The following is an 18,036-nucleotide window of genomic DNA, read 5'->3' as shown; positions in this document are numbered from 1 at the left end:
AATGCTCGATAAGAGACTATCCCCCCACCAGATGTTGGGATAATGCCAAGCATTTACAAAAAAAAAGATTGCATGACGACATGCATATTGAACGAACCCCACAAGCTGTTAAACGACAAGGCAGAGCTTCAAGCACATTCATAATTACCGGTACTTAAGGCAGTCAAATGAATTCATGAACATTTTATTCGTACTTGAATTGTATTTCTGTCTTTAATTTAACCACAATGTTTCCACCAGTTTTCTCAGATTTTCTCTGTGTATGGCCAAAGTACATGGTCTTTGTTTCCTTCCCTCCTTCTGACTTCTCAAGCAATTTATTTCCAAAACAAATTATGTGACTAAAGAAATTATATCGCCACCAGAAATACATTACATTATATTATACTTGTACCCTGGCCTAGAATATTGAAACTGGTGGTGGCCACTGGGGTGATATCACTTCCTGTATTGGGCTGTCTTCCAACAGTGAACGATGAGCACCCTTCCCATGTACCCTGATCTTTCCATGAATTAACCATTCAGATACTATTTTCTCTGCTATTAGCTTGGTCAGAGAGTCCCTCAAGCAGAACCAAGATGACAGGATCCACCCATTTCTATTTCAACATCATCTGACAGTACTGATCAAGCAGTCGCATAAATCACTCATTAAGAGGATTGGCTAAACATACCCCCCCACCATAGATATTATGAGACATTGGTTACTTTCTTAGAAGGAAATACCAAGTAAGGCAGGTACTGCAATTTGAAAATCGAAAAATAACATCACAATTCTGATTATGTGGAGATTCTTGGGACAAGAAGATAACTGCAGATATAAAAAAGGAGAATGAGGGACAGGAATGGAGAAATACAGAGCAGCCAGAACAGAATGTGCCCAGACGCGGCTGAGTCTCCTGGCTCCAGCACCACAGGGGTTCAGCCAAACCCACCTCCCTTCACCTGAAGTGACTCAAAACCGCCACCCATCATGGAACTGTGAAACAGCATGTTGGGCATCATTCAAACTCAAGCTTTCAAATTTCACTGTGTGTACAAACACACCTGCACCCAGATAAATATATGTTCCCTTATCAATAAATCAGATGCTTGTTACCATAGTAAGACAACAATTCTTGACAATTTATCTGCCTGTTCCTAATGAGGCAAATCGGTTAATTAATTAATTCAACAACAGCAAACCCACGTCACATTTAGAGACATGGCATCAAACATGGCATCAAAGCAAACCTTGGCTTTATAATATTTGGTGGCTTACACCTGAAAGTAGTAATCTACACAACATTTGGTAAAGCAAAGCTAACTTCAGCATATACTACTACACAATCCAGAAAATATATACCTGGGCAGCACACAAGACCCCAGCCTTACATCCCTGCAAAAAGATCATCTTTAAAAAGAACTGCTAGATGAACCTGTTCATATTTAACAGCAGCATACCGTCATCTTACTCCTTCCAACAGTACAAATCAAAATGCTCATAGAAACAATCTCATCATGATATACTACACTTTCTCAGTTTGCATCATCTGGGCTTTTGACTGAGCATTAAGCCTTAAAGTTAGGTTTGCAAATATGAATAACCATTAATTAAGTCCAATATCACTGCAATTTAGGAATAGCTCATATAATCCCGCCTGCCCAATTCATGGGAATTTGATAGAAAATAAAGTACACTCAGTGAGCACTTTATTAGTTATACCTATACACCAGCTTGTTAATGCAAATATCTAAATCAGCCAATCATGTGGCAGCAACAAAATACATAAATGCAGACATGATCAAGAGGTTCAGCTGTTTTTCAGACCAAACATCACAATGTGATCTAAGTTAATTTGACTGTGGAATGGTTGCTGGTCCCAGACAGGGTGGTTCAAGTGTCACAGAAACTGCTGATCTACTGGGATTTTCAGTAACACAAATAACCACACATTACAACAGTGGCATGCAGAAGAGCATCTTTGAACACACAACACATCAAACCTCTAAGTGGATAGGCTACAGCAACAGAAGACTAAAACATAAGTATATAAATATCTAATAAAATACTCACTGAGTGTAATTACTCAAAATCTCTCACTACACACCTGGATGTCAAGTACCTCAATGCAAGAGAAACTTATTATACAACAATGTGGGGCATGTTGTTAAATGCTTCAAGCTCATTCAAAGTGTACATGAGAGCCACTTAACTGCAACTAATTTTATTGCAAAGGCTTCCTTAAACATCAAGAGTAAAGCCATTTATGTAACCACATTGATTAGGAAGAATTAAGATATTTGTACTTACGTGCAAAGTACTGCCAGGGGACATAGGTTTTACCGAAGTCGATGGATCGCTCCAGAACCCAGAGGTCAGGGCGGGGGGAGTTGGCAAACTTAATGAGGACGTAGGCCACATGAAAAAGCTACAGAAGACAGAGGAGAGCAGTCTTTTTAGCCTTTAGCTACAATATCAGCGACAGTGTACATTTTTTCTCACACTTTCATACTAAAATTATATGAGTATCAAGATTGGATATTCTAATATAGAAACTGCACTCCATACACATTAGATATACACAGTAGATTGGACTACATAAATATTTATCAGTTATTCTCCATATGAATGGTGCTACATGAGCTCTACCTAAAAATTCTAACATTTGCAAAACTACTATGGCTATTCTATTTGGGAATCTGTGTCATAATAATAGCTTGTCTTATGTTATAATAATAGCCTTTATTAGATGTGGGGATTCATTATTTGTGATAGTTATTTTAGTTTGCAGAAATTACATTATGCTTTTGTATGTATTAGTTATTATGTACAGGGTGTCCCTTATATAAAGTGTAACCTGTTCAGTATATGCAGTGTACTTAAGGTACATCAATATTGATAAAAAACTGGATAAGTACTGTTCTTTAAACAATTAGTTAAATACTGATGCAAGGTGCTATTTGTTGGCATACAGTGCAAAAAATCACAGTGGTATATTCAGATATCTCAATATGTCAGACTCTTAGCATTGTATAACTGATGGAATTTTATGGAAGCCGATCAACCAAATATTATATGTGGTACATCCAGGTGATTGAATATATCACAGTAGGGGTGTCCGTTTACTAGTAGTTGAAAATGTTCAATAAGTAGTAAGATATGCGCTAAATGCTTCTTAACAGTACAAAATAGCCTGTAAAATAAGGTGACCAAACAAATCCAAACAAACAAAATGAAGTTAGTACATACTGTAACATTCACATATTGATAATTATTATTTGGGTCTGAAAGGTCAATTGAGAGAAAGCACTGCAGTGCTGAGTGGGTGGATTATGTCCTGTAAACAGCGGAGTGTGATGTTAAACTGGCAGGGCCCTGTAAGCTCTGTCAGTAGGCCTCTCTGAAAAAGCTCTCCACTGAGAACGGCGTGGGCGGAGCAAACGCCGTGCCTTCCCGAAGACACAGAAGCGGTCATTCGAGCCACCCCCGGCCCACCGTGCGCCCCTCCAGCAGGCTTTTGTGTGCACCCTGAAAAGAAATCACTGGCACAAACAAATGCATTTATAATGGATTCTGCTTTTTTTTCCTTCCCCCCGCCCCATTCACCCCAAGGATGGCAGCTTCCTGTAGTACAGCACCATAATCAGATACCACAATACAAGGCCCTGATCTTGGCCGTCACTCTTAACAATGCTTCTCTTCCTTACTAAGAAAACAGGAGCCAGGCTAAATAGACGGGAAAAAAAAACCTTGCTGCTTCAGTCCAAAGGGAGTTCCTCTGTTGAAAATCAATGCTGCTTACTGGGGTTGAATGTAGCACAGCTAACCATGCATCTCCATGTATTCCACGAGACCCATGTCCTTTTTTACCATAGAGTGAGATACAACCGGCCTTAAAAGCACAGTGGCCATTTCAGTTTGATCTCCCGACGAGGTGATGATGTTATCTTACAGGTCAGCTCTCCAAACGCAATGAGCTCCTAACACAAACACTATCTCAGGCCATCAGGAAACGCTGTGTCGGGTGCCAAAACATGCCAGCGCATTCCGCCTCATTCTTTTACTTTCCTAGGGCATCTGGGCCCAACTCCAAAAAATCTGTTTCTTTTTCTGCTTCAACGACTAAATGTAATCAAGGGACAAGAGCAGCATTTTATATTTTGATCAAACAGAACAGAAAACTCAGGCTACAACTGCAGAGTTTTTTTCCATGGTTTGTGAAGATTAATATCACAGATAATGGTGCCATGTTTTACTCCTGTAGGCTAATGCTCATGCTATATTACCACAGGATTTGGAGAGTCACTATTTGATATTAACTATAAGTTGGCAATGAAATGGCATGCATAAAGAAATTTGGCTACTTCCAGTACTAATGATATAATGTTTAACAATTCCAAGCTGACTGAACTGAGCTAAATATATCTTGTTTATTTATATTGCACTTTGGCCACTTGTTTATATCTTGTGTTCAGCAGCATAAATCACTGGCAAAATCTGGGTTTGGTCAAAGGCAGCACTCCTCTTTCCTTAGCAGTGAAGAATATAAAGGCGGGTTTTTACAAGTCAGGGATCTTAGGGAATTTCTGACTTGCCCGTGAGTGTTTGTGCATAAGGCTATTCATCTCCAGGAGAAGCAGACCTTCACCGCACTGGCACCAGAATGCCGAGGTGCTCTCTGGATGTCAGCAAAAATTCCTCCCCTCACCTTTAAGGGTCTAAAGTGAAGGCTCCAAAACTTTCTGACTCCACAGCTGGCTAATGAGCAAATGTACTTTCAGCCAGAGCCTCCCCTGATTAAAATATAACCAGATATCTAGCATGTTTAGATTCGGAATTTCATAAGAGATAAAAATTCCAAAACAACGATATGTTCACTATATCTAGTTCAGAGCATGCAAAGGGTACGCTAGGCGCAGGGTTTAATTGAATTGATGTTAATGTGCATGAAAGGCATACTTTTTCATGTTTCATCTCATGACTGACCTCAATGCCTGGAACAACCGGCCAGTGTGTCCCAATGCAGTTTGGGAAGCACAGCTATAATGACTATGCACTCAATGAGCTCGGTAGTGGCTTGTTCCTGAGTGCAGAAAAAAAATCTGTGGCCTGGGGTGTCACCAGTGATTTTGGGCTCCATGAAAAGATCTCACATTGGCCTCCACTGCAGCTGAATGAAGCTATACTGAACATGATACTACTGTAATTATTGGGCTCCTAGAATTATTATGTCAGTTACTGTACAACAATGCTGGCCATGGCCCTGGACCCCAGGGATCTGCAGAATTACTCAGAGTCCTTTCCTAACATTTTAGCTGATGTATGGGATAATGAGGAGGAAAAATGCCAGCACAAGAAGGAGACTTTACAGGGAATTTCCAGGAACACCGCCTTCACATCTACCTGTTACACTACTGTGGGAGTTCCCAGAAGCTAATCAGGGTGGCTTCCACCAGTAGGCTGCCGGACACACAAAAAAAAAAAAAAAAAATCTCTCTGCGTAAACACAATGTCTGCCAACATCCCTAAAAATGGGCCCAAGGTCTCTGCCCAAGACGCTACGTGCGCTATCAATAGCCTCAGTCACGGGAGGGCCATAACTGACGAGGAAGAGGAGGAGGCGGTAGAGGCTTCCTGTATTAGCAAGGATTTGGATAGCCTTGTGTGGGAAAAGGACATGCACAAGACAAGACAGGAGCTGGCTGTGACACAGTGAGAGCCATCCCAAATTTAACCACCCTGTTCCTCCATCCCTAAGGCCAAAACACAGCCTTAAACCCAAACACACCAGTCCAGAGTCCAATTTCACCAGAACTACAGGATTAGCAAGAAGAGACTTTCACTTTCCTTAATTACAGCATTCTGAGACAAATCATTGCTTCTGTCAGCGTTCCTGCCTTCAAACAAACTGATTGTGACATGACCTCTGATTTATCTGGAGACTGTAGGGTGCCTTAAAAGGCTCCCATGGAGATATACATGCTGTGTACAGCACGATGTCAATGATGCAAAGATAAGGGCGTGGGTAAAGAATAACAAGAAGCAAATCAGCGATAAAGCCCTCTAGCCTTTAAAAGACAGAGCCCAGATAAGCACGCTGACAATCTGATAGAACTTTCACACTCGAGACGCGGATGTGTGATTGCACACTAAGTGAGTTCTCTTCGGCCGGGGTCAGAGCAGGGCCTTCGCCAGCAGCTCTTTGACTGACACAGCGGTGGGGCGGTTTCAGCCTGCTAGGTAGGGCTGGGGTTGTTTCGGCCTGCTGGATAGCTGTGGGGCTGTTTCAGCCTGATGGGTAGAGCTGGGGCTGTTTCAGCCTGCTGGGCAGCTCTGGGGCTGTTTCAGCCTGCTGGGTAGCTGTGGGGCTGTTTCAGCCTGCTGGTGATGTCAGGGCAGGCATGGGGAGTTGGCAGACGTACATTTCAGTCATGGTGCCCTGCCCCCTCTGGCCAGAAATGCTTACAAATCCAGCAACTGCCAGGCGCGACCCAGAGAAGCAGCAAGGCCTCCTTAGCAGCACGTGTCTTTGCATTAACTGAGCCTAATTAAGACTGGATGAGAATAATTTACAATGATTGTTGAACAGTAACCAAAGTTAAGGACAATTGTCGATTCAATACTTGCCAATGGTGGAATCCCAGTCATTGGTTTGGTGTATGAGAAACTAAATGTGCAAAATTCCAGCTTTCAAATGTTAGGCAAATGTTAGGACAAATCTTGCTTGAATCCCAGCCAGTGTCCATTCATATGGATGGATATTTTACTCAAATACAACTACAAGTACAAGGGCACAACAGAAATAAAATGATTTTGGCATGTGAACATGCAACCTAATGGTTACAAACGGCACTATTTGATGCCAACCATTATTCACAGGGAAGACTGCTGGGTCCAAATGTGGCCTGGCAGATTACTGTACTCCCTGTACAGCCCAAACACTGATAATCTTTCTGAACCGGTTCAGTCAAGCTAATGTCCAATTCCAGCCTGGCTGGAATGAAAGTCTGTACTCTGAGAGTAAGCTTGGCTTTCCTATTGTAACACATTCCTCTAATGGAAGGAGCAGTTCTCTGCTTACACTACACTGAACAGGAGACTAGATAGGCTTAGTAGCTGCTTTAAGTGTTTTAAGTCCCATGATGCACCGGAAGAACTTTAACCCACAACCTACCTTAAAGGTCTGAACTATATCAACATATCACCCACACAACACATACACATTGTCTATCTAAACCGTTCACAAGCTGGCATATCTGTAGATACCCACACTTGTTTTGCTCTGTCTGAAAGAAGTAATGAGCAGTATCCTTGATATACAGTAATCTCCTGTGGATAGTTTTTCAGACAAACTCAAGAGTCAGAGAGAAGCAGTGAAACAGTAATCAGGGAGGACGGGGCACGCCCAGGGAAAGAGTTTCAACAGGAACGACCACCACTTCCACAGTGAAAATAGCAGCACTGCTCTCAAGTTGTTTCAACTTGTTCAACATGCCACTGTTCTTGTCTGACTTGTGAAAGGGGTTTCTCCAGGATTATAGAATGCTTGTTTAGGAAATACTAAACTTAATTTTATCCTGGTTGCCAATTTTGGTTTATACCTCAATGAAATGAAGAAAAGGCTGATGAGAAAACCACATGAAACCACAGCTGTCGTTCTTTTTAGTCACATACTGACATTTATACAATTTCTTTATGAGCCCCAGTGACAGCGAAACATAATGGATTTCAGGATTCCAGGATTTCATCTTCACCACAGTGCAGATACAGTATATCATTGTTATAGCATTTAATTTGCTGAATCACTGCACATGATATTGTGCTTGATGTTTACCATCATGGAACAAATGTTGGAGACATTCCACTGCCCCATTCTTCTGGAAACTTCATTGAACTTGTACCAGTCTGTCTTAGGTATAGCATGAAATAATTCACAGAAGGGCTGATGGGAGATGAAGTCCAAAGCCTGCGGTGGTGGACTGAACTGAACGAGGCAAGGACTTCATCTCCTATCTGCCCCAGGGTGAACAATTTGGTACTCTAGTCTACTGACCAGAGACAGATAGTGTTGTCAAAAGTGAAGGTTTCTAGAAGAATGGAGCAGTGGAATGTATGCAAAATTGGTTCCATGCCAGCAAGCATCAGGCACAGTAATACAAATCTCAATTAATGACATGTTACCTGTATCAGCACAACAATTAAAGCATTCCAGAGAATGAGCAATATGAAGAATCACAGTTCACCAATCATAGCCTTGAGCACCAGCCACTGTGCCTACACAGATGTTCTTATCCCCAATCATTCACAGTGCACCGCCCGATGAGTGTACCAGTCGAGCCCTGTGAAAATGAAGACATCCGCCTTCCTGCTCAGAAATACAGAGCCCACCAACAGAGCGGGTGATTGATGCACACCTTCGACCGGGAATGGCTGCTTAAACTTGGTTCAGAATTCCTCTGCGAACTTCACGCACCCTGGTGCCTCCTGCAGTGGGCACTGGTGTTATTTACCCCCCGAAAAAGCCATAATCTCCTGACCAGGCCTCTGCTAGGCAGCTTCAGAACTGTGTCAGAACAAATCCCCCCTGCCCCCCCCAAAACCACCCCTCTTCCCTGCTGGCTTTCAGTGAACAATGCTGACTGACTCAATGAGATGGGGCACACATAATTATTCTGATACAGCCACTGAAAGGGGTCTACCCTACCTACACTTGAGCTGATTTGAATGAAGACATTCCGGAATGGACATTTCCTCCGGTTTCACAGGGAAGCCCCCTGACCTTTCAGACCAATGAGGCTTTATGGTTATGCAACACCACAGTCTGAGTACCACTTCAATGAAGAGGTCCAGAGCCCTGCTATTTTCTGCAGTAATGGCACACATCCAATGTAATGGTGATACATTTCAGGCTGTGTGACTGACATCAAGCTTCCCCCAGCCCCAGTGCTGAAATGATGCAGCAAAATATTATTTTCAGATAAGAGCTGTGCATATATTTGATATATTCTGGGCACTGTTAAAGAGTTTCATTACCCCAAAACACGTGTGTGTGTGGTCTTGAAAACTTGAAGCCCCCCATAGTTTCTGCCTCCACTGCAACCTGGCAAATGGCTTCACACAGTGACCACTCTCTCTGTGAAAAAACACTTCCTAATGTCTGTGCAGAACATTTTTTGCCAACTTAAATATATGTCCCTCTCTCTGCTAGCACTCAACCAGAAGAATGTAGTTCACCTTTTATCCCTGAAAGCCTCAATCAAATCACACCTAAGTCTCCTTTTACTAAGCTTGAAGTGATTCTTAATCAGACCTAGTAAATAAACTGAACAGCGCCAGGCCACACAACCAAGATCTTCTGTAGAGATGATTATCTAACTGGAGGGGAATGCGCAGCACATGAAGAACTCCTCTGCTATGGAATCAACAGAGCACCCAACACGTGAAAAACAGAGCAACAGAAAGCCCGTTTTAAACAACGCCGGCTCCCGCAGTCTGTCCGAGGGAACAGGTGGGATCTTTGAAAGGAATTCTCTCTCGGCCTGTGCCGCTGTCATCCGCCAAGGCCCCCTTTTTGCCTGAGTTTTGCACCCAGCTGGCGCCCGCCACAACTGTCGCCCAGCGTGATCCACTAATCTGAAGGCAAACCGTTTTACTGCGAAACGAGGCGGGGATCTATAGGCCGCTATGGTTACGGCGCACCTGTGGCCGTAAATGGCTGCTTCACCATGGCAACAGTTTACAACACACTCCTGACCATGCCGAGAATAAGTGTCAGGATATGAGCGTATACAACAATAAACCACGTACCTACCACAATACTCTGGAAGACATTTTGGAAAAAAACATTTAAAGACCATTGAAAGATCACAGACATACCGAGAGTCATGTGCCGTGTATATATTTAGGTATGTTGCCTCATATCTCACATATTATTAGCTGTGAAACAAATCGAGACAGTCCAGGTTCTGAAACTGACATCACTGGAAGAGGAATGACACACAAAGCCCCTTCATTTCCTGAGTGGACTTCACCGATGACGAATGGAGCCTGGAGCCTGGAGCCTGGCAGAGACCTCCCAGGCCTGTGAGGAGAAGGAGGTCATCCACCCCCTGCCCTCCATACCTCCATCTGCTGTTCAGACAGCTGCTTCTCTCCCACCCTCCCTCCGGCTGCACCCATGCTACAGTGATCCTCAACAGCAGAGGGGTCCAGTCTGATCCTAAGAGCCGGTGTGGGTGCAGGTTTCTGTTTTATCCCAGCACTAGCGAACACACTTCATTCTACTTCTCAAGGTCTCGATTGAACACCGATATAAGTTTAGTAGATGAATCGTAGTGTTGGGTTAAAACAAAAACCTGCACAAACAAGGATAAGATTTGACACCCCTGCTCAGCACTGATCTTCTACAGCGATCCTCTTTCGTGATTACATTACATTACAGTCATTTGGCACACACGCTTACCCAGAGTGACATACAATAAAGTGCAAGTCATGAGCAGGGACAAGTGCCTTGAAAAACAGGGATAACCTACAGAGATCGTTTACAGAGATCCATGTTAGTGAACCACAACAGAGATCCAGAACAGTGACTCGCGATCCACAAGAGTGATCCACATCGGTGATCTTCTATAGTAATTTATAACAGTAGACCTTCACAGAAATCACAAACTGAACAATGATCCACAATAGCAATCAATAAATGGTCCACTACAGTGATCCTCTACTGCTCAGGCAGTAAGAGCAGTCGTCTGGCAGTCGGAGGGTTGCCGGTTCGATCCCCCGCCCAGGCTGTGTCGAAGTGTCCCTGAGCAAGACACCTAACCCCCAAATGCTCCTGATGAGCTGGTCGGTGCCTTGCATGGCAGCCAATTGCCGTTGGTGTGTGAGTGTGTGTATGAACGGGTGAATGAGAAGCATCAATTGTACAGCGCTTTGGATAAAGGCGCTATATGAATGCCAACCATTTACCATTTACAATTTGATTCACAACAGCACAGAAATCTATTCCACAGTGATTCTATTCTAAATGGGTATCCTCTGCAGTGATCCTCCACAATGATCTACTTCATAAGTTGTCAGTAGTCATCCTGTGTTTTCAATTGAACAATTCTCTACTACGATCCTTTACAGCAATCAAAAATATATTGTTTTCAACCATCCATGATGGAAATCCTCTATAGATTCTATTCTATGGTCCCATTCAGTGATCTCCAACAGTGATCATTTGGGATCAGCAGATCAACAAAAGGGAAAAAGGAATGCTGAATCTGGGTATGGACAGATGGTCAGTGGTAAAAAAAAAAAAAAAACTGTACTGGTTTATTGAGAAAGAGCATTTTGCTGCCTTTACAAAAACTGACTTAATATAACTGTTAAAGTTGTGTTAAAGGTATAACTAAAGGAAGTCTAAAGTTTTTTATTGGTCTGTAGAATTGTGCATCACAGTACTGTGCTGCCAAATGAGAGAAAGGTAAAGAATGCACTGTGCTATCAAGTCTGGAATTACCTGCATGAAAAAGAACAGACAACTCCACCCAGCGTCTTTCCCTGATTGGAGGAGGAGAGAGGAATGAGGGAGGGAGAGTGAGATGCAGGTCACAGCAGAGCTCAGTGCGCTCATTAGAACACGTGTTCTCATCTCAGGTAACCTCTCTGCTGGCCCTCTCAGAGATACGGATACACTTTCACTCACACTCACAAACACACAGGCACGCACGCACACAAATACACACACAGTCACCCAAACTCACATGCACACACAGACATACACACAGAGTGCAAGCAAATGTATAACACAAAAGCATGCATACATACACAGGTGCAGATACACCAATGCACTTGACCAGACATGCACATTAGTACGTGTGTTCCTTAGCACAGACGTGCTTCTACACTTCCATGTTTTTTGGTCCACAGTGAATTATACCACATAAATTCTTTCCACACTGTTCATTTAAACAGCTGAGCGTTTTACTGAGGCAATTCAAGCTAAGCATCTCACTCAAAACCTCAACTGCAGTGACACATCTGGGAATCAAACAAGCTGAGTGACAAGCCAATATCACCAAACCATTTATGCTCCACTGCCACTCCACGTGCCGTTCTTCTGACCACCCCATATCCTGACCGATCTGTCAGCATCCATCAAACCCCTGCATCAGAAGGCTCTCCCTCTGTCCTGCCCCCTGCCTACACAGCCTGGCTTAATTCAAGCTAACCCCCCCAAAACAAACATGATCTCTTTAAAAAGGCATGAAAGAACCCACCCTTTGTTCACGTTGCCCGCTACAGAAAGATTTGAAAACACGAGGCCTACATCACGACTCTAAGAAAAGGGAGGCCAAACCTCACATTAAATATTCCAACAAACTAAAGTGGGAAACAGAAGAAGGAGAGCCAAGAGGGGGATTGAGTTGCAGGGAATTCTTAGGCTGAAAGAAGGACACTCCGGAATCTCTGCAGTCTTTTCTTTACAGCCCAGGCTCCTGCTATAGAGCGTGGCTTACACAACTAATTCTCAGTGAGAGCCATTGGCAGTTCAGACCAGAACAGCAGCCAATTCACAATCTTGGGACCGGGTCGTTAGACTGGCTTTTTAAATACCCAACAACTTCTGCTTGGCATTTCTGCTACACAGCTGTAGCCTGGTATGAAGAAGTCACTTAGCCGTTTCAACAGCAATCAGGCTCCTGTCTACCCATGATGTGTGAGAGGCAGCGATGCACTACAACACGCGGGTGTCAGAGTGCGCTGATCTCACCCAGCGTGCCGTTGACATGGAGTCCCAAAATACACGTCTACACAACCCGGGGGCCGGGGACCCTTGCTGTGTCCTAAGCGCCAGGGAAGGTTGTCGCCAGATCACCATCCAAATTATTTTTAAACAAAGTATGAGTGTGGTGTGTGTGTGGCCATTCCGGTAAGTTCAAACCTTCTTTTAATTCTAAGTACTGTATTGGACAAGGTCCTTTTTTTAGCAACAAAATAAAACTGTTGTCATTCATCAGTACTTACATGTACATTACATGTTTTATTAATTTCACCTTTTATTAATTACACCTCGACTGCGACAGAATCTATTTAAATTATGATTATTGTGTATTTATTAAGATTAGGATAAAGTACACTGTGGTCAAATTGAATAAACCCAAACCTCACTCATAAGCCAAGCACTTTAGAAAAAAAGGAAAACAAATACGGTTTTATTCGTTTATTCAGTGAATATAAACCCATATAGCAGTCCTAATGTATGAAGTATGAGTTTTCCCTTTGCTTTGAAGTCGAAGAAACACATTCATTCGGGACAGACTGCAGTTTCTGTTTGAGAACATTTGTACTCCTGCACTTATACTTGCCTTTAAATACAGAAGTTAAGTCACTGATGTACAAGATAACGCTTCTCTGTTCAACAGTCATCTCAAAGCAGCACAACAAAATTACTGCTTAAATACACTCTAAAAGACAATATGTCCTCTGTTAGTCAATATTTGCTGTATCCATGTGTTTAGAGATGAACTGTGTTACTATGTTGTCATTAATCCCAGGGCTTTGTAACATTGGAGTAAGGACTAGAAGTCAAGCACAGAGCTTCAAGGGGCGTTAGCTTTCATAATGGCGTAGCATAATAAAAAGCTGTTCAACTTTTGATGTTCTAGTTTACATAAACATAAACCGCACCGTTATGAAATATATCCAACATCAAGGGTTCAGATAACAGAGGCGGGGGATCCAACACCTGTGTCCTTTCACAAATGTATAAAGCCCATTCTTTCTGATTTAGTCTCTGGTGGCATTAAAGACAGCCCTTTTCTTCTCTATCGCATGACCAATTACAAAGAAAGAAAGAGCAAGCCCATCAAAGCTAATAAACAAAATAAATCTGGAGCTTATCAATACAAGGAAACCTGCAGTTCTGTCTTGAGACACAACAAGGGAAAACACTACTGACTGTCTGATTGATATTTCGTTTAGAATGACCATGTCATTTACAGGATTTTCATTTCATTTTCATTGTTGATATCAACTCATGACAATGGATCAAATAAAATTATACTGGGCCATTGCCAGGTGATTGCTCTAACAGTACAGCAGATTGTGTTTGATAATCATACTGAATCACAGTGAAATTACACATGGACATATCTTTACATTTAATCTTGCCAAAACATGTTTATAGACCAATGGTCTCCTATCCAGACATGCATGGTTGTAGCATCTTCATCAGTAACACAAAATCCTTTCAATAAAAGTAAATCAGTTTCCCCACACATCAGCATCCACACACCGCAACTGAGCGGACCACAATGAACCAATAGGACAAGGAGTACCTCCATCAAGACAGCAGAAGATGGTTCAGTAACAGTCACCTGGACAGGCAATTAAATTAGCAACAGCTTGTCAGAATCCATACATTCATTCATTCATTCATTATCCTAACCTACTTATCCTGAACAGGGTTGCAGGGGGGCTGGAGCCTATCCCAGCATACATGGGGCGAAAGGCAGGAATACACCCTGGACAGGTCACCAGTCCATCACAGGGCACACACACCATTCACTCACACACTCATACCCACGGGCAATTTAGACTCTCCAGTCAGCCTAACCTGCATGTCTTTGGACTGTGGGAGGAAACCCGGAGGAAACCCACGCAAACACGGGGAGAACAAGCAAACTCCTTGCAGTGAGGCGAAATACATACAATATCTTTTAATTATGTTATACATGTGGTGTAAACGTTGTGTTCATTTGGTTGCATGCCATCTACAGTAAACTCACTCACACTTCAAAAACTTCATTTTCAGTCACCAATACAGTGAAATATGATACAATGCAATTATAATCACACACAACAATGTACACAAGTTCACATTTCATGGGAAAACCAAAATCCTGCTATTTTGGTTATTTCCATTTAAGACAGCACCCTTATGGAGGAATGACAGCAGCCGATCTTCCCTTCCCTCCCCAACATGGCAGTTGTCATTCACTTCACTTCAAAAATCCCTCACTAACCATAGTCTATAAAACAAGCTTATATTCTATATAAGTCACACTATGCAAGCAAAACAATGTGCAATACTACATAATGAAGTGCCAATACAGTATCTCCACTAATCCCCCACAGGAATGCAGGCGGTGCATTGCGATGAGATTTGGCCGCGCTAAAACGAGTGCATGACCGCAGCGAGAGGCGCAGGTACCCCTGTCTGGGGGGCTCAGACGGCAGCGGAGGGACTTAGGCAAGGCTCGGTGCTCGCCAAAACCCCGCCCATTATAGCACACCATAATGCCCTAATGCCGCTTTCGCAAGCCCGAATAAACTGGGTATTACCACATCTGAAACCCGGCCTCTCCCCCAGCCCAGCACGTGCGGATATTTTCGGAGGAGTCCCTCTGCCGGTTCATGCACAGCACTCGTGCCAAGCACATAGCGCCGGATTGCCCTTCTGGGAAGTTAATGCCGGGGGCTCTGTTCATGGGGTGCAGGTGTATTGATAAATAGGTTCAGCCCCTCTAGCCCACACCTCTCCCTTTGCCTCCTGAATGGAAACCCATATGCGTATGCCCCTCCTCTGATCCTTAATTCCTGTCTGGATTCCTTTTCCCAGTGGATAATTGAGCGTGAGGTGCAACTCCGCGAACCGTGTGCCCATTCCTCAGCTGGATAGGGGGCCGTAATGGCTGCTTGTTCCTGGCCACATGGGGCATGACTGTTAATTCCTGGCCCCCTGCCAGCTGAAAGATATAGCTCACATGATCACTGTCTCTGACACTGACTTCCACTTGCCTTGTTAGCTGATTGATACTCTTGTTTGAATTAGAATTGACAAGCATTATATTAACTGTACACATTATATAATTATACATTATACTCTGCTCAGGCACAATTTTCACCAGCGGGTCAAATAAGAAATACATTGTTAATCTCCTCCTGGGCTTCGGTTTATTGCTGATCACGTGACCTACTTTAGTCACTGATTACATTCTGGAGAAACCACAATGCCTCAGTGTTTTCTGCACACGACGTCATAATGCTAGATAAAAGCTTAGATTTCTTCCTGTTTTAATAGCGACCTGCCACTCAAGCTGAGTGACCAATAGCTTTGGATGGTAAACTCACCTGCCCCAACTCCAATGTGACGTTGACCTCGTTGTACCTCAGACTCCGCGAAAGAGGCGGGCTTTGCCACCAGCGTTCGGTACCGTCTACGGCGTTGCTGGCAGGGTGCGCTGTGTTTGGGTCGTTGGAGTTACAGTATTCGCAGAACTGGCCCTGAAAACAAGAGAGAGCGTTTGCTAAGAACTGCAATATGGCTGCAACACAAAAGACGAAAGTCAGCATACGTGACTGCTAATCAACAGTCTGTCATTTCCGAATTGAAGATTGAAGATTCTCGATTAGTTAATAATTAACACTAAGCGCCGCAGTGAGTTCAGAGTTCATTCATTTAGATTCGGTTCGAAACTCAGTAGATTAGCTATAGTATGTAAGTGGATGATAAAAAAGAACTAGCTGGGCACACAGTTACACATAATATTACAGACAATCGAAACAGCCCCAAGTGCATGTATAGCCTAAAATATATGCACCAAGGTAACTGCAAAATAACGCCCTGCGGCATCAAAAACAGGTATAGACAATCCAATTTTGTAACTACGCTAGAGTTTCTTGGCATGTGAACGATTTATTTAGGGATTACTGCATTGTTTGTGTTTCATACAATGGTAAAAAGTGACTCATTTTAGTGCACGAATGCCAAGGGTTGGGAGGGGGGCTTGGTAAAATGTACTGGTGTTTGATAAGATCTTGAAACATGAGGTTTACAAACATACTTGCAGGGCACTATTTAAACACATGTACACTCTAGGCTACATCAGTTTGTATATCGTACGTTTACTTCATACAGACCTTAATGACGAAATACAGGTCTACTTGTTATTGAGTACCTGCATATCCATAGATGCAGTATATTACAGCTTGGTCGGCTACTTGCAGCCTGGTCTTTACGCACGCACACCACTATGGTTAGCCAACTGGCACGATACTGCCTGAATATCCCAAGGGAAAGGCTGTCCAAGCGACAAACACGGAAAGGGCAAAGTACAACCTCAACACAAGCGATAGGTTCCTTGAAAGAACTAAACAGGTATGGGCATGCAGTCTATGTGAATTTGGGTTACCTGTATAGTCTGACTTGGAAGCTCAGTAGTTGGTCCCCCAACAAGTTTGCAGTACAGGTCCGATCTAGGTATCCCAGTGTCATCTTCTCCGCACGTTGCTGTAGCAGAAATCTGAGCCCCTTCAGCCAGGTTGAAATACGGTGGGCTAAGACTAAATCCAGTAATTTCATTGACGGGGAGCTGGGCACTCACAGTGTCAAGTAAAACGAGCGCTACCGACAACAGAAGGGCAAGTGCTTCCTTCGTGTTTCTCGCCATGTTCGACATGAATAATCCTTATCAGTGCTGAAACCAACCCGCGGTACATACTAGAACTCCATAAGTAATGCACCACATACACCCCTCAAAAGACAAAATTCCACCGGCAGCGTAAAGCTCAAGTCCGTTGGTATAGAGATTTCAGCAAGCTATCAGTTATCGCATCTGACTTCGGTTGCGATCGCATGGTTTTCAGCCGCAAATTAAGTTTGCTCTCGTATGTCTTCCACCTTACTGCTGTCACTACTGGGAGGATCCGGTATCAAAAGACAATCCACGAATGAACGCAGAGGCTGGACCTAGAGTTGCTCTCACTATGCAACACTGAGCAGACGCTTCAAACGTTCGAAAGGATGCGAGATTCAGTAGGCTATTCGCTGACTAGCACCTAACGAATGTGCATATTTAATCGCTTCACAGGTTTTTAGAGTTTAACACTGAGATTGCGTCAAAGAAAATTTACAGTCGTAACGCCAGTTTTACTCGATGTACCTCAAGTAAAGGCAGATTCAGACATAAATGGTCAGGTTCTCCACAGCAGATCGGTTCAAAGTCATTGAGATTGCATGTTACCAGCACCCATCCTGGGGTTCACAAGACTTCAGTCTAACT

General features: G+C 43.3%; 1 protein-coding gene across 1 annotated transcript in view; it reads right to left on the bottom strand.

The window, feature by feature from the left end:
• LOC133136475 (laminin subunit alpha-3-like) overlaps window positions 1-17,598 on the bottom strand; it is a 90,714-nt gene extending 73,116 nt beyond the window's left edge. The window contains exons 1-3 of the mRNA XM_061253986.1: window positions 17,167-17,598; window positions 16,106-16,258; window positions 2,294-2,411 (exon numbers count right to left, since the gene is read on the bottom strand). Of these exons, the coding sequence (XP_061109970.1) occupies window positions 2,294-2,411; window positions 16,106-16,258; window positions 17,167-17,433 (538 nt within the window). The 5' untranslated portion in view covers window positions 17,434-17,598. The remainder of the gene's footprint in view (window positions 1-2,293; window positions 2,412-16,105; window positions 16,259-17,166) is intronic.
• Between the last annotated feature and the right edge of the window lie 438 nt (window positions 17,599-18,036).

This window comes from Conger conger, chromosome 9, assembly GCF_963514075.1.
Source record: "Conger conger chromosome 9, fConCon1.1, whole genome shotgun sequence".
Classification (NCBI taxonomy): Eukaryota; Metazoa; Chordata; class Actinopteri; order Anguilliformes; family Congridae; genus Conger; species Conger conger.
This window is presented reverse-complemented; position numbering and strand designations above follow the sequence as displayed.